The 23,291-nt window shown below is 43.6% G+C and overlaps 1 protein-coding gene across 1 annotated transcript in view; it reads left to right on the plus strand.

The window, feature by feature from the left end:
- Window positions 1-23,291, plus strand: part of SHC4 (SHC adaptor protein 4) — a 128,939-nt gene that overhangs the window by 82,035 nt on the left and 23,613 nt on the right. The window contains 5 exon segments of the mRNA XM_080677054.1: window positions 1,555-1,608; window positions 6,240-6,291; window positions 17,837-17,960; window positions 19,639-19,810; window positions 21,823-21,883. Of these exon segments, the coding sequence (XP_080533180.1) occupies window positions 1,555-1,608; window positions 6,240-6,291; window positions 17,837-17,960; window positions 19,639-19,810; window positions 21,823-21,883 (463 nt within the window).

The following is a 23,291-nucleotide window of genomic DNA, read 5'->3' on the forward strand; positions in this document are numbered from 1 at the left end:
ATACTGGTGTAACTATTACCCAGATAAAGAAACTCCATATAATTCCAGAAAACCATTTGCTCTCTCTTGCTTTGCCCCAGAAGTAACCAATATCCTGACTTCAAGCATGATAAGATAATTTTGGCCATTTTGAACTTTATATAAATGAAATCATTTAGCCTATATTTTTTTGTGTCTGGCTTCTTTTGCCCAAGAAGCACGTTGTTGCTATTAGTAGTTCATTGCTTGAATATCACTATAGTCGTCACTGTGACTGGTTCCAGTTGCGGGCTTTTATGAAAAGGGCAGTACTTATCCTTTTAGCACACCGTTTGGTGCACATATTCACACAATCCTGTTGTATATACATTTAGGAGTAGAATTGCTTGGTCATTTTATATAAGATACTTGAGTATATTCTGTTAAACATGTTTGAAGACAGGACTAGTTAATAGGTGCACAGTTGATATTTTAATGAACCCTCAAAACAGTATGACAAACATTTCTGCAAATAGGTCATTTCACCCTGGAGATTATGAACAGGTGATCCTAGAATCTCAAGTAAAAGAAACAATCTTCTTAGTTAAATAATGCAGTTCACTTGAATAATGTTACTCCATATTGGAAATCTTAGTGTTAATTTCTTAGGATACTTTTGGTGGTGAATGACTGAAAATCCAATTCAAACCAATTTATATAAATATAAGTTAACTAGAAAAAATGATAAAGGGGGACAGGAATTGTATTGGTTGAAATGATGAAACAAATGTTAAAACCAGAGTTTTTATTTATTTATTTGTTTGTTTGTTTGTTTATTTTTTTATTTTTATTGAATTTATTGGGGTGACATTGGTTAATATAGTTTTGTAGGTTTTAGGTATACAATTCTATAATACATCATCTGTATATTGTATTGTGTGTTCACTATGCCAAGTCAAGTCTCCCTCCACCACCACTGATGTCCCCTTTACCCTCTTTTATCTCCCCCTGCCCCCTTTTCCTCTGGTAATCACCATACTGTTGTCTATGAGGTGTTTGTTTTGCTCTTTGCCTTAATCTCTTCACCTTTTTTCACTCAGCCTTCCCACCCCCACCTCTCTGACAGCTGTCAGTCTATACTTTTTTCTATTTTCCAACTGTCAGCTGGTTTTCTCCAGAGGGAAAGCTTCATTTTTCCAGTTGGATTTTCCCACATGTCAGCAAAAGATGGCTCACAGAAGCTTTGTGCTTACATAGTCCTTAATGGCAGAGAGAGATATATCCTTTCCTGTTATCCATATCAGTTTCTCCCCAAAGACTTAGATTGGTTCTGCTATATCCAGATGTTTTCTGATTGGCTAGGCCTGGGTCATGTGTCCACCTGCAAGGAGAGAGGCAATGAGACAGGCATGTCAAAACCACCTGAAATCTCATGGTCTAAGTGAGATTCTCATAAAATGTGGGTGGAGTGGTTTCCACAGGGATGCTGTCCAGGCAAAAACAAAGCAAATGTATGTCCATTACTGTTAGATTGTATGTAACTAGGAGTAATTAATTTATAGCATCATACATGTTTAATTTGTTTATGTTTTCCAGATTATTGCAAATCATCATATGCAGTCTATTTCATTTGCCTCTGGAGGGGATCCTGTAAGTATGGGTTCATTAAGGTCTTTTTTTGTAAGAGTTATAAAAACTTCCATGTAAAGCATGTTAGCCACTACATGTGCTCTCCAAATATCTTATTAGAATTTGTGAATAGCTACATGTAACAGGTAATTAAAAATTTGGTTTTGACAAAATACATCCTACTACTGATTTTTAAAATAGTTGGATTAGTAGGTGAGCTAATAGCCAGGGAGTTATTATCTGAGAAGCTTCTTGCAGGTAACATCAACATCATGAAAAACAAACGTGTCATACATGTGTTGCCAGTCCTTCCTCAGAATTCTTCTCCACATAGAGTTCCAGGCAGATGCTACTAATCAGTTGGATTTGGCACATGAGGGGAAGCCTACCTGCCATCCATGGCAACTAAGTCCCATCTAGAAGGAGCATCCGGTTTGTAGACGCTTATGGAGGCAACACTCAGGTGCGGGGAGAGAACTGCCGTGTCTGGCTTCCAGAAGGCCACATGGCGCTCATTTCCTGTGAAGGGCACAGGGCTGAGCCAGTGGTGCTCTGCAAGCCTACTGTGCAGAGGGGAGAGTCATTCCCTGGTTTGGTGCTACGTCATTTCTGGACTACGGCAAAAGGAGAAGGGCATTAAAGCTAAGAAGCCTGTGGCTGAACAGAAAACAAATCTGTTTAAACTGAGAGAGTAGAAGGAGGACTTTGCTCCCCTTGACATCCTGACATTTTTCCACCTGCACACATGTAGCAGGCTTGAGGAGGGCAGAGTCTGCCTTTCATGACAACTGACCATCAGGCATGTCAGGAAAGCATGGGGACCATACGAACACCTGGTCCTAACCGACAATACGTTACCTTCTGCTCTGCATTTATTACTAACTAGAGGCCTGGTGCATGAAATTCGTACACTGGCGGGGTGGGTGGTGGTATCCCTCAGCCCAGCCTGCGCCCTCTCACAGTCCGGGACCCCTCAGGGGATGTCCGACTGCCAGCTTGTGGTTGGATGGCCTTCTACTGCTGCACAGCCTGCGGCTTGAGCTTCAGCAGCTGCTGCATATGCACGGGCTGGGCCACCACAGTCTGTCCTGCGAACACCATTGAGTGGGTGAGTCAAGCATGGAGGCAGGCTCACCCTGAGTTCCCTGTGCTTCCCTGAGTCACTGACTTGTTTAGACTGACTGTCTTCTAAAAGAATGGCACCGGGATTGGGCCTAAGCCAACAGTCGGATATCCCTCTCGTGGTCTGGGACCCCTTGGGGGATGTAGCGGTGTACCAAGTGGCAGGCGGCCAGGGAGGAGCCCAAATCAGGGCCCGGCACCATGCCACTCGCACTCATCCCAGCCCGCTGCGCCTGCTGTCGCTGCTTGGTAGTGCTGCCGCGGAGTTGGGAGAAGATCCCACCATGGCAACTGCACTCGCCAGCAGTGAGCCCGGCTTCTGGCTGAGTGGCACTCCCCCTGGGGAATGCACTGACCACCAGGGGGCAGCTCCTGCATTGAGCGTCTGCCTCCTGGTGGTCAGTGTGCATCATAGCAACCAGTCATTCTGGTCATTCTGCCATAACAATTGCTTAGGCTTTTATTATATTGAAGAGCATAGCCTTCAGAAATGAGGAGATAAACCCACTTGAACAGATGACTTTTTTCCTCCCCACCACATTTAATTTCTCTCTTCAATTGGAGGAATAAAATTTAGGGTCATAAATGATAGGACACATAACCCAGAAACCCAAGAGAGGTATCGAATGGTAGTAAACACTGAATCTGGCAGCTGTTGTCACTGCAGAGTTTTGATGGATTTTAATGTCGAGGCTAAATATTTAAAGGAAAAATAAGTCTCTCCTGAAAGGAAATGAAGTTCTGAAGGTTCTGTGTAGAATCATTGCTTCCTGTACTGGCATCTACTGTATTTAAGCAAGTTCCTCCTCTTGGGTGTTGGCATAACATTTTATGTGTAAAATAATTAAATGCTATTTAAATCAGTCCATTCTTTAAAACATCTACTTATTTTCTCATTGGCTACCAGTGACTCAAAGTATTTAACCATGTCAAATGTAGACAACTTGCCTTCAGATTGTCCTTGAAGCATATGGAAGAAAAGCAGTCTTTATAGGATTTTAAATCACTGCTTCTTTTTTTTTTTTTTTATTGGAGAAGTACTTAATTTCCCCATTAGGCTTCACTACTTCCTTACCTTTTTAGCTTTGAGTGTAGTTATTGCTGTTTGCCTTAAGTTTCCCCTTTTGAGTTTTAAGGGTTCCTGTCACTTTTAGGATTTACCCTAAGCATTTACCATACGCATGCCCTGTGTGATGCTGATCATAGTTCTCCAGAATCCCAATTACTTTTAGACTGTCTTCATGTGCCTTTAGTTCTGTAGCTCTTAAAACTCACCAAGGGCCGTTGCCCCTACCAAAAGCAAACAGTAAAAAACTTGTAGCCACTGTGGGAAAGTATTTACCTGCTGAATGGCGTGGGACTTCTGTGCTCCCTACAGCTGGGGCCGCAGCATGCTGGTTGGAAATTAAAACTGGAGCCTTCATAAACATCGGCACAAAGGTGAAGCTTACCCTCCCAGTGAAGTTTACCCTCAGGTCAGGGGAGTAGAGGAAAGAGGCTCTGGTGTCAAGTGGACTTGACCCATTTATCCTCTCTAAGCTGCAGGGCCCTCACCTGTAAAATGGGAAGGATCACCCTTGCCCCGAAGGGTGAGAATGGACTGAAATGACTCATGTAAACTGACGGTGCTTGGCACAGAATGATGCGAGAGAACTATCACCAATGTTGGTCACACTCATACATATTTTTTAGGACACTCACTGAGACAATGCACAACTTCACAGCTTGACTGGGTACAAGGGCTAGAAGCTAAGTCGCCATGGCCTAATGTAGTGCCCTTCTTTCTACCATATTTTCTCCAAAGTTTAACAAATACTGGGTGTTCTTCCTTACTTTCTGATCTTTGCTCACCCTCACCTTTACTCTCTTCTCAAAAACAGCTTACTTGTCTTCCTTCTGTCAGCCCTGGAGACATTTCTCCGTAATGATTCTGTATCTACATATACTTGCTCCATTTCAAAAATGCATTAACGAGTATGACCAGGTTAAATACATTTCCCCATAGTGTCCCCCACTATTTGTGCTTTACTTTTAACATGCTTTAAGTTCTCCCAGATATCAGTTACTGAATTTTAGAACTCTAAGACTGTTGGACACTCTTTTGAAGATGAGGAAACAGGTCTGCAGAGGTCCCACGACCTCTACCCCATCACCCAATATACTAGACACTGTTGTCGGCACTATACTGCCTCTTTTTTAAAAAAAAATATATTTTATTGATTTTTTACAGAGAGGAAGGAAGAGGGATAGATAGTCAGAAACATCGATGAGAGAGAAACATCGACCAGCTGCCTCCTGCACACCCCCCACTGGGGATGTGCCCGCAACCAAGTTACATGCCCTTGACCGGAATCGAACCTGGGACCCTTCTGTCCGCAGGCCGACGCTCTACCCACTGAGCAAAACCGGTTTTGGCTATACTGCCTCTTTAACTTTAAAAAGAGCAGCTAAGCCCCCAGCAATTGTGGCCTTCCTTCTAAATTATGTTAAAACAAAGCCTGGAGACATGAACTTACATATTTACAAGATAGTTCAAACCTCTTATCTGTTTGCATAAGAGAAATTTACCTAAGAGTGTGCTGTTTTTTAAAATGACTCAAGAAAAGTTATGCAGATCCTGAGATCCGCTTCCTGTATGATTCACTGCGGGTTATTAAATGATTGTCCTTGATGGTATTACAGACACCGGCTTTTATTTCCTGCCATTTGATTGCATCTTCCCTCTAGAGAGTCATGCTTCTAATCTTCAAATGGCAGTGTGTATTTTTTCCCTGAGAACTGAGATAACAAAAAGCATCTTTAATTATTCAAATCTTATCATTCATCAGCTTACTGTTTTCAATAAAAATCAGAATTACCAAGTGGCTTTTTGTTTGTTAATTTTTACAAAGTCAGCAGCACATCTCTCTCTCTCTCTATTTAACTCCTTAGGTTTTAATGGGTTCTCTTTTTTAATAAATGATTTTTCCTTCCTCTATCTTGATCAAATAAATGCTGTATTTCTGCTTTATTGTTCCTTAAGTTAATGTGCACTGCACGCAAGCAAGCCAACAACCTCAAAATGCAGTGTTTCTTTAATGGAATTATTTTCTGATGCACATGGTGTCTGTTTGGACAACGGGGACATCATGATGCCACCCACATCCAAGTTTATGACACCTTTGTGATTGGGTAACCCCTGGTATTTCAACTCTCAACACAGGATAGAGTCACAGTCCCTAATCATTTTTTAAGAATATATGTCCTAGCATATTACCCACCTGTATTCTCTTTTATTCTTACTGACATGGTCTGCCTCTAAATTTTCAGTCTTCATATTCTCTCCACAAGGGACAGAGAAAGCGGACCCCACAATTTCTAAATCATATAAGTGTATATTTATGTTCCCTCCTAAGATGCTTTCCTTTTTTCTTTAAAAATGAAACCTTAATATTTAAGTCCTTGACTTCATATCATGACCTAAATGTACTCTTATCTTTCAACAGTGCAATCCATTTGTTTTAAATGCAATCTTTTTCCCTTTTTTATAGGATACTACAGACTATGTTGCCTACGTAGCTAAAGATCCAGTTAATCAACGAGGTATGGAAAGCAACTTCTAGATTTTCTTAAGAGCTGCTGTATACCAACTTTAAAGAGTGATAAACTGCTGTTTTCAATATACAGAGTGATGAGGATCACTAGAGTGCTGTATTGGGTTCTGGAAATACTATGTAAATTTGAGTTGGAAATAAATAGTAGAGCAAAGTAGAAAAAAATATATACACATAGGTGGATTTAAATCTCAGTCATGTGAGAGACCCATAAACAAACCAAAAGTCTTATCTATTTTTTTAATCAAAAGAAAAGCTGTTTTGACTATGATAGAAAGAGCTGGACATCTTCAGTGGACAAATGAATTACAGATAATTAGCCTCAGTGTGTGTGTGTGTGTGTGTGTGTGCGTGTGCGCCCGTGTGTGATGAACCTGTGCACTTGTTGTTCAAGAGCCTGGCATGTCACTTTGAGTGCTTGGCTTCTCCTCTTTTGGATCTTAGTTTAAATGTCTCTCCTTCAGAGGGACTTTGGTTGAGCGGCTCCTCTCTCCAGTCAGCCTATCCCACTCTGCTGCACTTTATTTCTCTTTTTATTAACACTTCTCCCACATTTTTATTCTTTTATTTACTCACTTATTGATGTGTTTTATGTCTGTGTCTCCTACTAAAGGCTCTATGAGGACAAGAACTATTTTTCCCCCTAAGCATTCATCACAATGCTTAGCACATAGGTAGTACCCAATAAGTATTTTGTTGAATGGCTGAGTGAATGGAAGAATGAGTTGACTGGATTTCTTGTCTCAGAATTTAGCAAGGTATCCAAGAAACTCATATTCTAGCAGCACCTTGGGTCAAGGGCTTGATGTTCCTTAGGTCATTGGACTTCTCTAGACAGAATGGTTAGTATTGTTTCTCATCCCTAACTCTGGATCGTTCAGACTCCGCATAGGGATGGGTGTGAGGATGCTTCTCCTCCTTAACCAGAACCCACTAGTTGGGCAGCATCCTCTGCCATCCCAGCGCTGTTTGCCCCAAGATGTTTATTACGTACATATGGAGTGGAATTTGGAAATTCAAAGAGCTGTAAGGCCCTGACCGGTTTGGCTCAGTGGATAGAGCGTCGGCCTGCGGACTGAAGGGTCCTGGGTTCGATTCCGGTCTAGGGCATGTACCTTGGTTGCGGGCACATCCCCAGTAGGGGGTGTGCCGGAAGCAGCTGATCGATGTTTCTCTCCCATCAATGTTTCTAACTCTCTATCCCTCTCCTTTCCTCTCTGTAAAAAATCAATAAAATATATTTAAAGAAAAAGAGCTGTAAGACACAGAGGTGGAAATCTATATGGCATGCCGGGCAGCAAGTGAATAAAAGATAGTAGAATGTAGATTGTATATGAAGAAAAATGTCTAAAAGGCATGAGAGGGCACATAGAAGAGAGCTAATAAGCAGGGACTTAATCCTGCGGGCAAACGGGTGGAGAATGCTGTTTACAAAGGAGAGTTTCAGGAAGACTGGGCAACGGGATGCAGTAGGTGGAGTCAGAGCGAAGCCTCCAGGCAGGGGGATCCTACAGCAGGAAGCTGATGTGATGGTCAGAAATGATATTGTGGGGGTAAGCTGCTGGCACCTAGCAGATGCTCAGTGAATGCTTGCCAGAAGAGCAAGGCCCGGATAAGATGGAGAGGAAGGAACAGGTGGTGAATACTATGCAACACTTCATTGAAATGGACTCACTCTGAATGAAAGGAGGAAGAACAGATAAGTGGGCAGGAGAGACAGGAACCAGTGAAGGGAGGCGGGGGTGTAGACGGGAGCACAACAAAGGATACCAGAAAAGAGCAACCTCTTTGAATTAAGCCTGGACTTCCCAGCGATGACGGCCTCCTGTTTTCAGGAAGGCCTCTGAACAACAAAGCCTTTGATCTTGAGCTAAAAAGGACAGGGTGAAAGGAAGAACAAATCAGGAAATCTAGATGTTAAGGAACTTTGCCATCAGGAACCGACTATCTCTGGGCATGCCATTGCTCGCCATTGCTCTTCAGTAAATGGTGGTGAGAAATGCAGGGATTAATGCTGGGTGCTGAGGGCAATGGCTAAAGAGGACCTGCCTGCTTGCGGATATCCCCTTTGCTTAAATGAGACAAGAGAGGCAGAGACCATGGCCGTGTGGCTCATCCACTCAGAGGATCCCGCTTTGGTGTTTGAGTAATTCATCAGAGCCCAGCTGCTTAAATGGGACCCAGAGGGACCCTGGCTGGGGATTCTGAAAAGGCATTTGTGGGAACTGTTGACTGAGTTCATGGCTGGGATTTGAAAGACAGTCCAAATAGGGTTCAGTTTTTTCTTTCTTTAGCCTCAGACTATATAGAAAATAAGAAAGATGCTGGAGCCAGACAGACTGGGTGTGAATCCTAATTCTTCCATCATCTCACCGTAGGACCTTAGTCAAGTGGTTTCACATCCTTGAACCTCAATTGCTTTAAGTGGGAATAGCACATCTACTTACTGGTGGTGTTGGGAGGAGTAACTGAGATAACACACAGGTAGCATCCTTTTCTTTCTGTCCTCACCTCATCATTCCTGCTTAGGGAAACGTGTCTATCTAGTAGATAAACGAATAAAAAACATAGGGTAATTTTCTTGGATTGAAAGTTAGTACCTCTCCATCACTTATTGCTCCTTTTCCTATCCCTTTGCCCCTCCTCTTATCTTGGTTGTAGCAACCTCTGTGAGTAGCCACTCTGTTCTCGACATACCCCTGCTCGCATACCCCTGCAGGTTAAATCCTTTCCCCTCACCTGAGCCTCTGGGCTTCACTTTCTGCTCAGAAATACTGACAGTTATTGATTACATACGAATACACAAGAAGCTGAGCTAATCACTGTGCAAGAAAGACAGTTCCTGGCCACCAGGAGCTCAGCATTTAGTGGGAGAGAGAAACATAACCTGTAGGATGTGCACAGAGAATGGGAGGGGTCGGGCCTAAAGGACAGTGCCTGGAACATAGAGGTGCTGTCAGAATTTGTGGGAGAAATGAATAAAACACAGGCCACAGAGCCGTGTAGCGAGAACTTGGGATTATGTGTTTGGATGGTGTGTGTGCGCGTGTGTGTGTATGTGTGTGTGCGCGCGTGTATATATGTGTGCGTGTGCATGTGTGTGTGTGTCTAGGTGGGGTTGCAGAGAAAAGGGAGGAGGAGGGGAGCCGTGGCTGAGCTGATAGGCCAGAAACAGATCGTGGAGGGGTTTGAATGCTGGTCATAAGGTCGTTCAGAATCATTGCTGATTCTGAACTTTATAAAAATTACTCTGGCTTTTGTCATTCTGTTGCAATGGTAAAATGATAATTTTTCTGGCATTTATATCTGTAACAGTGACCTTGGGCAGAAAAGCAGTCTGGAACTGTAGAGTCCAGTTTGGAGGCCATCTCACTAGTTCTAAACTGCCCTGGGGAGGAAGAGCCTGTTTGGACAAGTTTGTAAAATAATAGTACTTGGGAGCTGCTCAGATATGAGGGCCGATGAAGAAATAGAAATCAGGCCCGGCCGCCATGGCTCAGTGATTGAGCCTCGACCTATGAACCAGGCGGTTGCAGTTTGATTCCCGGTCAGGGCAATGCCCGGGTTGCGGGCTCAATCCCCAGTGTGGGGCGTATAGGAGGCAGCCAATCAATGATTCTCTCTCATCATTGGTATTTCTATCTCCCTCTCCTCCCTTCCTCTCTGAAATCAATAAAAACGTGTGTGTGTGTGTGTGTGTGTGTGTGTGTGTGTGTGTGTGTGTATAAAAGAAATAGAAATCAGAGAGCCCTGAGGAGTTAATGAGCTACGGTATGCAGTGCAAGTATCTCAATGCCAGGCTTATAGTAAGTATTCAACAAATGGTAGTTATTATTACTATCCTGTGTGGTTTGGAGTGACATTGCCACTAAAGGAACAGGGATTTTTACAAATAGAAAAAAGACAAAGACCCAATAAAAATAGGGCCCCCAAAAGGGAAAAAAAACTACCATTTATTGCGTGCTCTCATATGCCAGGAGCATTTTGTCTGCACTGTCTCATTTCATCCTCACAGCAACCCTGGAGGGTAGGTATTACAATTTTTCTTTTTACAAATGCAAATACTGGAGCTGAGAAAAATTAGGCGGCTTTCCTAAGCTCATCCAGCCAATAAGCACCAGACCGAGTCCAGATCCTGAGCACAGGTTTATACAAGGACATTGCATGGGTCCAAGAAGCATTTAAAAAAGTTTAAAAGTTTAACCTCATTAGCAAGCAAAGGCACACAAATTATAATTTGATATCATATTTCATCTTCAAGTTTCAAACATTGCTAAAAGTAAAATGTGGCGTAGAGTAGCAGTTACTCCTGAACACTTCTAGCAGGAGGGTGGTCCATATGTTTTGCAGAGCAATTTTACAATTTGCATCAAAACTTTAAAAAAATAATTTTGAGCCATCAATTTCACTTCTAAGAGAAGAATGAGGGCATGCACAAAGATTAAGCAGTAAAGATCATTGGCATATATTATTTATGTAATGGGAAAAATTCAATATTAATGAATAGCAAATTATTTAAATGAGTTCATAGACTGTCCTATTGTACAGCAATTAAAGCTAGTGTTATAGAAGAATAAATAATGACATGGGAAAATATTGAAAATATTATTAAGTGCACAAAGCAGATTATGAGACAATGTGTATAATATGAGCCCAGGTAATTTTTTGGAAGTAGATATACATAGAAAAGAGATTGGAAAGGCACATGCCAAAATATTAGTTGTAGTTATCTCTGAATAGTAAGACTTTATGTAATTTTAATTTATTTTTGAAGTCTTTTTATCTAAAACATCTACAATGAATACTTGTTACATTTATAAAGGGTAAAGTGTTTTGAATTCTTAAATAAATATAAAAATAATGGAAACAGAAAGACAATGTTATAAAATTACCCAGTGGGTTTGGTTCATCCAGGGGGAAATGTTCAGCAGAGAGGAGAACCCTGGGGGTGAGAGGATGATAGTGGTGGGTAGAAGCAGGGAGAGAGAGAAGGAGAGAGAAAGAGAGAGAAAGAGAGGAAGCCATAGAGAGAATATGAGATTATGCCTTTGGTGGGAGCTTGGTAAAACTACAACTTCTTTGCTCTAAGGATGAGTGAGGTCACCAAAAGAGGAACCAGGGAGAAGAGGCAGAGGGTGTCAGGGAGCGGGAGAAGGCAGAGGGACAGTGGAGAGTCAGAGGAGTAGTCAGGGGAGGGGAGAAAACCAGGAGAGGAATGGCACGAAGGAGGAAGAGTAAGGTTCTCTGGGAGAGGACACTCTGGATTGTCTCACACTGAAAAGGAGTTTAAAGTGGATGAGGTGGAAAATGCCATTCAGGCCAGCATTGACAGGCCATTGGTCACCTTAGGAAGCATGCTGTCAGTGGGCTGGTAGCAGCAGGAGCCGGACCTCAGGGATGAGCACGTGGCTGATAGGAAGTGGAGCCGGGCAGAGGAGACTGGCTTCATGCTAATAATAGGAAGTGGAGCCGGGCAGAGGAGACTGTCTTCATGCTAATAATCTTGAATGTCCCCACTGTCTCCTGCTTGCTTCGTTCACTTTAGCATTAGTGCATTCAAGTCAGGGCAGTTGCCACTTTTTTCCGTCTTGGCTAGGACCCTTCAGTGAGCTCCTCATTTTATAAAAGGCCTTTTTTGTAGAAAAGGTAAGTTCCAGTAAGAATGTTTTGAGTTTACTTAGTGACTAATACAGCCTGCCCCTGTAATTGCCACAAATGAGGAAGTCTCTTCCCCTCTTATCCAGGAGAGGTAAAATTTTCTCTGGATCTAGTCTGTTAAGAGGCCCCAGTTTACCTGGACTACCTGCACATATAGTAAGGCCATGGTTCTGAGTCTCTGAAGAAAGTTTAAAAAAAAAAAAAAGAAAGAAAGAAAGATGGTAAAACCAATTTAACCCACTTATTTAGGTTTATAGTTACAAAAATACATGCACTACTGCCCTGCTCACATTAGTTGAGTATGGACTGACTGGCTGGCTTCTTCCGCAGGCTCGTTTCTTCCTTAAAGGTGGTGGACCCCAGGCTTTGACCCCACAGCACCATCTGCTGGTTAATCTGAGAAGCTGCACTTTTCAATTTCTTGTTTTCTAGTAACAACAACAAAAGCCCCCAGAAACAACCCCAAAAACCTAGTGTATTAAAAACAAATATAAATCAGTAAAGAATAACCTGTTATCCTCGAAGAATAGTGTCAGCCTTTTGTTTATGACTATCTCAGTAGGAAACCCAAAGTAAAAGACAAAAGAAAATGAACCTAAGATTCTTTTAAATTTTACTTAATATATAGTACCTGATACCCCAGCGTCTATCTGGCTGCCAGCGGAGTGAAAAGAACCCAGGTTTGCATCTGATTCCAGGCAAGGAGATCAAAGCTCAGGCCTCCAAGCAAAGTTATCAGATCACTGGAAAATTCTTTTCTGGGAATTGGGACTTTTTATAGACCTGTCTTTCTTCCTTCCATTAGCTGAAGACTGGGCAATTCTTGACCAAACTGGCTGCTTATCTGAGCTTTTGGAGGCCTGTCTTACCCTGGAAAGTGGCATATTTGTATGTGATTTGAAGCCCATCCCTACTCTGGCCCATGTCCAGCTTAATGTTCCCTGAAGCACGGAGGCTGCTCCGAACTTCTGCACAGGCCAGCCTGTTGGTCCAGTGCTGTTTCTTCCATGGAGACAGGCACCACTGGTTTTCTTTCTTTCTGTTTAATCTTCTCAAAAAAGTAATATGGCCGTAGCAAGGTTATCCAAAGTGAAGCAGACACTTAGGTTGGTAGCCTCAGCCTGGGAACAGGACCAAACCCTCAACGTATCAAAACGAGAAAAGTTGAGAGAAATAAAACGTATTAGCGGTATATGAGAAGTGGTGGAGGACAGCGGTGGGATTGGTTGATGCATTCATTCCTGCGTGCCCCATGTGCCTTGCCCTGCTCCTCAGAGGGTGTAAGGGACTGCAACCCAGGAAGGGTTCAATTCTTGTAAAGCAGCAGGGACTTCGGAGATCACCCAGTGCCCTGCCTTGGCAGGTGAGGCCCTTGCTGTAGAGCAGCTTATTTGGGGTCACAGATTGTAGTGTAATTGGAACCTGAACTTGGATCTGAATCTTTTCATAGAGTTCTTTTAATCCTTGTTCTCTCATCCCTCTCATGGGAGGCACGCTTTAGTCACCCTCGTTTCCTTCCTTCCTCCCTCCCTCCATTCCTTTCTCCTTCCTTCCTTCCTTCCTTCCTTCCTTCCTTCCTTCCTTCCTTCCTTCCTTCCTTTTTCCTTCCTTCCTTCCTTCCTTCCTTCCTTCCTTCCTTCCTTCCCTCCCTCCCTCACTCCCTCCCTCCCTCCCTCCTTCCTTCCTTTTTCCTTCCTTCCTTCCTTCCTTCCTTTCTTCCTTCCTTCTTTCCTTCCTTCCTTCCTTTCTTCCTCCCTCCCTCCCTCCCTCCCTCCCTCCTTCCTTCCTTCCTTCCTTCCTTCCTTCCTTCCTTCCTTCCTTCCTTCCTTCCTTCCTTTCTTCCCTCCCTCCCTCCCTCCCTCCCTCCCTCCCTCCCTCCCTCCCTCCCTCCTTCCTTCCTTCCTTCCTTCCTTCCTTCCTTCCTTCCTTCCTTCCTTCCTTCCTTTCTTCCCTCCCTCCCTCCCTCCCTCCTTCCTTCCTTCCTTCCTTCCTCCCCTCCTTTCTTCCTTCTCCCTTTCATTCATTCGTTCATATATGTTTGAATTTTCTGCCTCTCTCATTATCTTCCCCATGTTTATCTCTAGATATCTCCTTGATTCTAAGAAAAAATAAAATTACAAAAATTTTTGTCTCCATTTCCATATGATTTCTGGTCTTTTCATGTTTAATTGGACCAAGAATTTATGAGGTGAAAAACAAAAAAATTCAAGTGAATTGCCTTTTCTTTTTTTTTTTTTAATCACAGTGTAACACACACACATATATATATATATTTTTTTTTTGCTCATCTAGAGGCTACATCTCCAAGGGCATTTTGTAGGTTTGAGGCTGAGGCCTGACCAGGAAGGAGGAGAGTATTCCCCAAAAACCATGCATGCAGTCACTTGCACCATTCAATACTGAAAGGACCTGCCCCACTATTGGGGCTCATTGTAGGTCTTATTTTAATAAAATTGAAGACAGTTCCTCAGAGTAGAATTATTTATGTGATTCGGGGAAATTAGAATTTATTCTATCAAAACATGTTTTTGAAACACTTATGCATTGGTCGCTATGTGAAGATACTGTAGAGAAAAAGAAGGGGCCATTAAATGTCAGATAGCCCTTCCTTCTATCTTTTAATAGAGCAAACATTTTCCTTTGGTATAAAGGTTATAAATTTATAGATATTCTCAATTCAGTTTTCAAAACTAATTAGCTCTTAGTCTACTTCAGGATCCAGGTTGCTTCTTTAAAGGGACAACTTTATAAGGAATGATCAATAACTCTTAGGGATTTGACACCTGAGCATTGTTTGATTTTGTATAGAACCCTGCCCCCATCCCTTCCAAAAGTATTCAAAGACATAAATCCTTTAAATAAACATCAAACTAATCTAAAATGACAATTATATGACATTACTTTTTTAAAATATATTTTTATTGATTTCAGAGAGGAAGGGAGAGGGAGAGAGAGATAGAAACATCAATGATGAGAGAATCAATGATGAGAGAGAATCATTGATCGGCTGCCTCCTGCATGCCCCCCACTGGGGATCAAGCCCTCGACCTGGGCATGTGCCCTTGACCAGAATCAAACCCGGGACTCTTTAGTCCGCAGGCTGATGCTCTATCACTGAGCCAAAACGGCTAGGGCAGCAACTGACATTTCTTGACATGATTATCAATGCTTGGATAAGAAACATCAGTGTAGGTTCTACCATAACCTGCTATTATAGGCTCTGCAAGTTCAGTCACAGGTGAATGAGTTGCCTCTTACTTTAAGTAAATTCGACATTCTTTCCAAGACAATGCAAAGCATAAAATCCGGTTTCCACATCAACACAGTTAAGCCCGTCTATAAAGTCAGGCATCTCTCCTCTCCTCCCGTGTCCCCTTCTCTCATTCTCCCAGCATTGGTTTTAGGGTTCCCAGGACCTACGATGCTTCCCCAGTATCAACCCGATTCCCCATGCACTCAATCCTTTCCTGTTCTCAGAGAACAGCTAACAGTTTTTACAGCATTCGTGTACCTTTTTAACCATTATCAAGCTTTTCCTCAATTGTTCAGGCTATACAAACCAATATATCCTATCTAATAAAGAGGGAATATGCTAATTGACCATCACTCTGTCACAAAGATGGCTGCACCCACAGCTGAGGCCAAGTTCCCATAAGGAGCCTTAACGAGCAATCAGCAGGGACCTGAGGCTGCTGCGTCCCCCACCCAGCAGGGCTTGACGGGGGACCTCAAGGTGCGCTTCCTGTCCTGGTCCTGGGCTAGGGGACCTCAGGCTGCTCCTCCCGCCCCAGCACCAGGCCAGGGGACCTCAGGCCGTGCCCTCCATCCTGGCACCAGGTCGGGGCACCTCAGACCACACTCCCCGCCCAGCGGGGCTTGACAGGGGACCTGAGGCTGCGCCCCCTTGCCTGGCTGAGCTTGACAGAGGACCTCAGGCTGTGCCCCCCACCCAGCGGGGCTTGACGGGGGACCTGAGGCTGTGCCCCCCCACCTGGCGAGGCTTCACGGGGGACCTCAGGCCATGCCCCCCACCCAGCAGGGCTTGACAGGGGATCTCAGGCCATGTTCCCCACCTGGCGGGGCTTGATGGAAGACCTTGAAGGAAGGAGGGTGACTAAAGGTGATGGAAGACCTCAAGGCATGCCCCATGCCCCTGCCCCCTCCTTCCTTCCTTCTTTTTTCCTTCCTTCCTTCTTTCCCTCCCTCCTTCCTTCCTTCCTTCCTTCCTTCCTTCCTTCCTTCTTTCCTTCCTTCCTTCCTTCCTTCCTTCCTTCCTTCCTTCCTTCTCCCTTTCATTCATTCGTTCATATATGTTTGAATTTTCTGCCTCTCTCATTATCTTCCCCATGTTTATGAGGAAGTGGGGGGGCTTGATGGAAGACCTTGAAGGAAGGAGGGTGACTAAAGGTGATGGAGACAGGGGCCATCACCCCCCCTGTGAAGGTTTTCAGCCTTGTCCTGGCATGGGATGCTACAGAAGACTGACAAATCTCCCCACCCCTCTCCCCCAAAAGAGATATGAACAACTAGTGAAGATAAGGCTTTAGAATACCCCCTCCTCTAGCCAACCCTTTGCCCCGTTGCTGCCAGTGATGGTCCGGAATCCCCATCCTGGCACTGGGCCAAGGGACCTGAGACTACGCCCCCTGCCCAGCAGGGCTTGACAAGGGTGGGACTGGCCGGGTCTGGATCTAGCCCAATGGGGGTGGGCCTGCCGGGTCTGGGTCTCACATGATTTTGAGGTGCATGTGGGTGGGCGGACACTTGACTCTGGGTCCCATGGTGCAACCCAGACTCTGACAGGAGGAAGGTTTTCATATACATTTTGCTAATTTTCTTTTATCTCTGACACTTCTATTATAGAGAAAGGGCAAATAGCAATATTAAATTATTTCCTCTAATTAATCCCCTTTTAATGTGCACGAATTTCATGCACCAGGTCACTAGTATCTTAAAAAATTTCTCATGAGACATTGCCTCTTTCTTGAAGTCATCCTCAGGACTCTTTCTAAGCCATTCTTATGAAACCTCCAATTCAATGAAACCTTCATATTGCAAGGCCCTAAGCATGGCCCCGACCTCTCTCCGAGGCTAGGATGGTATTCCTGATGGAGGGGAGAGTGATTTCCAGCCCCTGAACACGAGCTCATTTGTTGGGGGCATTCTGGCAGCTGCCCCCTTCACGACTGACTTCTCTAATTTGCTTGTGGAAACTAGCCCTTCCCAGTAACTGCTTCTCAGAGAAAGTGTCTACTAAAACTTGTAATATCTTCTGATAATGCCATCTTCACAAAATCTTGATTCTGATGCTTATTTGAGGTAGTTTTATTCGTAGGGTTCAATGATGGGGATTCCGGACCATCACTGGCAGCAAGGGGGCAAAGGGTTGGCTAGAGGAGCGGGTATTCTAAAGCCTTATCTTCACTAGTTGTTCATATCTCTTTTGGGGGAGAGGGGTGGGGAGATTTGGAAAGTTACCTTTTGTCAGTCTTCTGTAGCATCCCATGCCAGGACAAGGCTGAAAACCTCATCTTCCCTGCGGACTGCTGTCCTAAGCATTTCCTGTATTGAATTCCAGAGCTAACACTGACCTTGAGTATTCGTCAAAATTGTCCTACTTTTACAAAGATTATCCCAAAAATACCTGCCTCGAGACCGAAATTTGTGTTTTGAGATAATTAGATATAGACTATGCGTGTTTCTGCTCTTGGATGTGTATGAAATATGAGGTCTTGTTATACCACTTTAGAGCTGAAGAGAGCTTGTACCTCCTCCCGTTTATTCAATTACCAGGTCATATTCTGGAAGTATTTTGACTTTATATAATCTTCTCTTATCGAAAATGGGTTATAATTTTTTTGTATATCCTTTTGCAGCCTGCCACATATTGGAATGCCGCAATGGAATGGCCCAAGATGTCATAACTACCATAGGGCAGGCTTTTGAGCTCCGGTTTAAACAATATTTGAAAAATCCTTCTTTGAGTACTTCCTGTGAAAGGTCAGCCAACAGTTCTGTAATTATTTACTTACTATATGTTGTTTAATTTTAAAATGAAGATGGTATTTTCCATTTTTCTTCCATTCATATTTGTCCAGATATTGCTCCTTGGTTTGTAACAAAATGAAAGAAGAAACTAAAAGTGAGAAGGGATCAGCCATGTTTCTCTGATGTTACACAGCACTATGAATTAATTAAGTACCATCATAAAATAATAAACATTAACAGATTTCTCAGATTTATTTCAACCCCAAAGCCCTAGCACAGTGGTCAGCAAACTCATTAGTCAACAGAGCCAAATATCAACAGTACAACGACTGAAATTTCTTTTGAGAGCCGAAAACCAACTTCTGCGCATGGACCACGAAGTTTCAATCGCACTGTACGTGCGCGCCCGCACGTGGTATTTTGTGGAAGAGCCACACTCAAGGGGCCAAAGAGCCGCATGTGGCTCGCAAGCCGCAGTTTGCCGACCACTGCCTTAGCATATCAGTAAAAACAAAATACATTGAGAAAGAAGAGCAAAATAGTAAGAGTCAAATATCTATTGCAGGAATTCCTGTTGGGTTGTTGGTTTGCAGTGCAAATAGGTCTGTTCCACCTCAATGGTGGCTGGGTTGACATATACCATGACCCAAGGGTCTGGTTGTTCTGTCTCAGGCACAGAAAGGCTGCAATGAAAGCCGAACGCATTCAGGCCAGTGGAATGCGGTGAGGCCCCTGGCTCGCAGAATTCACACCTGAGAAACAAAACTCTTGGGCATTTTTAAATGCATCTCTCTCCCTAATTTGTCATTTTGGGTATCAACAAACACTGGGTTTGGAGGTCACGCTTTCTGAGGTGGTTGAGGGCAGCAAAGGAGAGGTGGTTACCAGAAGGTGCAGATGTTGAATTTCTCCCAGGGTAGCTCTTACAGACTTGGTGCTGTCACTGAGTTGACATGTAATGAGTGAGCCCAACAAAACTGTGTGTGTTGTCAGTGGGATCGGCTCAATCCAAAAGGACTTGATTTATTCTTTTTCATAAGAAACTTTTACTAATTCCAATTTAGAAGAAAAGTACATTTGTTTTCTTGCCCTGTTTCAATTTAAAAAACAATGCATGTTTACATCAATCTACCCTCTTGCCACATATGGTTCTGATATTTATTTATGAATCCCACATACTCCTGCAGACTTATGCAGACAAGGTAGCTGGCCAGAGCTTTTTGATTATTTTCCTCTTGGTTTACTAAACTGGCCAGGCCCTCTGCCCAATATCTATATTTTCTTTGAGCAAAGCATTTGTGAAATGGTGCAAAGCATGCTAAAGGTACCCGGGAAAACTTTGTATTTTTATATACCATTGACAAAAAATGTCTTACATTCAGGGAGTTCATATATATATATATATATATATATATATATATTTAAATTCCTGGGCTTGGGAGGGAGACACAAAAGCATCGCCCTTGTCACTTTGGTTGGCTTATCCCAATTTAATTGTCCACGGAAATCTAAACAACTCAGCCATCTGGTTGCTTCCATCCAGATGTTTGACATGGCTTAAGCACATCTGTAAACCTACAGCATGAATGCAGTGTTTTTCAGGATGATTTGTGTGGTTCTGACCCCTCTGCATCCCCTACAGCATTTGAATTCCCGCCCAGCCTCTTGGGGATTCTTTTTTGCCTTGCAGTGAGGAGGTGCATATTGATGGCCATGCTGAGGAGAGAGACGATCATGAGTATTACAATGAAATACCAGGAAAGCAGCCACCCGTGGGTGGTGTTTCAGACGTGCGGGTCAGAATTCAAGCCACAGAACAGATGGCTTACTGCCCCATACGGTGTGAAAAGTTGTGCTATTTGGTAAGTAACATTTGGTTATGATTGGATCTAGCAAAGTGATTCTGTCCTTATCACTAGAGAGTTTAATTTGTGGGTTCCAAATGCTAATTTAGAGAAAGTATCATCTTCCTCAGTACTGAGCCAGAGAGTGAATCATTGACAGGGAGGGCCTGGAGTAGATCATTTTTACTCCAGTTCCCAACCTCAGCCTCAGCAGCTGACCTCACATCTCACTTCACTGGGAACCCCAGGACAGTCCAACACATTATCCTTAACTTCACCCTTCCCCGTCTCCAAGTCTTCCTACGTTCTTCTTGCCTCTCTTCCTTAGTTACTGTCTCCACAGCTAGCCTTTCCTCTGGGTTCCTGATCCCACCCACCCGTCCTACCAACTCTGTGCCCTTGTTCTGTCACCAACCTCTGTCACCATCTGCATTCTCTCTCTGTCTACCGGTTCTTTCCCTTCTGTCTGCACATAAACTTGGACTCCTCCAACCCAACAAATAATGTCCTACCTCCTCCTCTTTCTTTTACCCACAAACTTGTGGAAAAAAAACACACAACTATCTTTACCTACAATTTTAAGATCTGAACTCCACTTGACAACTTGAGAGTAATTACTTTTACAGCAGTCACCAATTTTTTTTTTTTTTAGCCACCAATGGTTTAATTGCTAAACCTACTTCCTTCTCCAGTATTCTGAATTTGTCTCCAGCATTTGGTACCTGTTGGCTGCCTTGTGTTTTCTTAGACCTCATCTGTTAGCTTCTAAAACATTTCCATTGTGTGATGCTGATCCCACATCTCTAGTTGCTGTTTTCTTTCTTTTGTCAGGGTTTCCAAATTTTATTATAAATATTTTCAAATATACAGAGAAGTTGAAAGACTTATACGGTGAACACTCATAGACTCACCATCTAGATTCAACAGTTAACATTTTTCTATATTTGCTCTGTCACCCTATGTAGCCATCTATCCTCCATTCATCCATCTTATTTTTGATGCATTTCAAACTAAGTTGCATCTTTTCTTTTCTGTCTTGTATTCTTGCATCCCCTCCCCTGGGAAGCCAAGCCCCTGCCTCACCACCAGGAAGGCACTCTCCAATGCACTGCCCTGGCCCGATTTCCCCTGTGGCCTGACACCTATGTGTGTAGTCCTCCAACTTCTCCTTCCAGCTATTACCTCTCTCGGCTGTGATGAAGTTGCTTGTTTATATCAAGACTGAACTGAGCGTTTTCTCCTGGACTCCAATCCAGAGTCCTCTACTGATTTACTCATGTTAAAGAATGGCATTGCCACTCTTTCAATAATTTGTTTTCCTCACACATTGAGCCCTATATCAACTCATCTTAGAGATCTAGGATTCTATGTCTTTTGGATATACCCAACCTTTTCCACTCTTAGCACATCTTTCTAAGTTCTAGTCCTCACTTGCCCAGATGATTCTGAAAGCCCCTTCTTTATCTTTAATTTCATGCCCCCAAACGCTCCCACATGAAACTGATGGATTATCTTCCTAAAGTACAGACACGCCTTCTTGAAGGCATCCCTGGATCCCGTCCCATTACTGAAGCGAGCACGAGACGTTTAAGGATGAAAGTGAGCCTGGCACAAGCCCCAGCAGAGTAGGGCTGCAGTCTGCCATTCACGGTTAGATAGAGGTTTGCCAAGTGGCCGGTGTTTAGACAAGTGTCCTGGAAATCACACCTTCTCGCTGAGCCTTGGACCAAGTCCTGGAATGTGACCTCCCAGCAGAAGTGTCCCTCAGGGTGTGCCTGGTGGTGGCAGCCGTGATGACCCTCACCCCCCCCCCCCAACCCCCCGTCTCTGCGGCTCCCAACAACGCTCTATTGAAAGGAGTCTGCACTCCTCACCTCAAACCCCATTTTCCTTTTTTCACCTGCCAGGCACTTCCTGTATCAGAAAGTGAAGTTGTCTGCTGGCAGTGTTAGTCCTGCGTTGTGTATTTTGGGGAAGTTCAGGAACGGATGCTATGATTGTAAATGTCTCACAATTTGTTGTCCCTGCAGCCTGGAAACTCGGAGTGCAGCAGCGTCTATGAGAACTGTTTGGAGCAAAGCAGGGCAAGCGGTAGGTACCGTCACCCTTCCCCATCGGCCACTCTCCCTACTCCCTTCATGTCACGTGGTCATGTGTGGACCTTGCTGTAACACGTGATGGGAAAGGCAGGTGCATATACTGAACACATACTGCCTCGGCTACGGCTTCCGTGTTCTGCGAGACCCAGGGGGCCGCATGCGGGTCCCTCGGGAGCTCCTGTTTCTCCCTCTGTTGCACTGTCCTGCTATCTCACGGAGCCTCTCACTGCTCTGACACAAAGGCTCGCCTGGAAAGGTGCTTTCTCTGACTCCCACTTCAAAGATCAGGCAGTGGGCTAATGTGAAAATGAGTGCTTGTCAAATCCACCAGGATTAAGAGAAAACCTTTATTTCTGCCTGGCAAAGGGAACAAAGAGAAATCTGAAATGTGAGTCCCGATCCCAGTCCCACCCTCCCCAGACCTGCCAGGGTGTTAAATGTCTGATGACTGCTTGTGGTTATTGACATAGGGCGCAGCTTCTCCGCAGCACAGGTGCAGGGCATCCACTCTCAGATTGGAAACTATTTTCATAAAAACAAGGTATACTGACAGATAGTCGCTTCATGCTTATAAATGGTTGAAAGTATTTATTCATTAATGTGTTCATTTGGGAAGGAAAGTTTTGCAGCTTTTCAGGGGGAGATAACTGGACAGTGAAAATAATACACTGAGGGGAGGGTAGAGCTGGATGACCACACGTAGGGACGCTAAGGAAATTAGCAGGAACTTGCCCTGTAGAAGGTAGTCACTCCCAAGGATACTTTGTTAATTCTGATGGAATTATGCCAGTGTAATCTATTAATTTTATTATTTTTATGCAGTGGGGCAAGCATGAGGATTTATTGTTTTGGGTATAGCTATGATTACCACCTTCCCCCAACCTGCAAAACTACTAGGAGTAGTGAGTAATGCAGTAATTAAAATTCTTCAAAAGCATGGCTTCTTTTGATAGAAATTAAAATTTCATGCTATTCTTTAAAGTTATTTAAATTTTTAAGCGAATTCTTAATGATCCGACTAAAACAAATTAGATGAATGGTAAATGTCTTTTTAACACTATGCTCTCTGCCCTAACCAGTTTGGCTCAGTGGATAGAGCGTCGGCCCATGGACTGAAGGGTTCAGGTTCAATTTCGGTCAAGGACATGTGTCTCGGTTGCAGGCTCCATCCCTGGCTCTGGTTGGGGTGTGTGCAGGAGGCAACCCATCGATGTATCTCTCTCACATAGATGTTTCTCTCTCTGTGTCTCTCCCTATTCCTTCCACTCTCTCTAAAAATCAATGGGAAAAAATATCCTCGGGTAGAGATTTAAAAATAAATAAAACTATGCTCCCTGTGAACTATAATCGCTCCCTCCCTCCCTCCTTTCCCTTTCTCTGGAAACCCCTCACCTAAGGAC

This window comes from Plecotus auritus (assembly GCF_963455305.1).
Source record: "Plecotus auritus genome assembly, chromosome: 1".
Taxonomy (NCBI): domain Eukaryota; kingdom Metazoa; phylum Chordata; class Mammalia; order Chiroptera; family Vespertilionidae; genus Plecotus; species Plecotus auritus.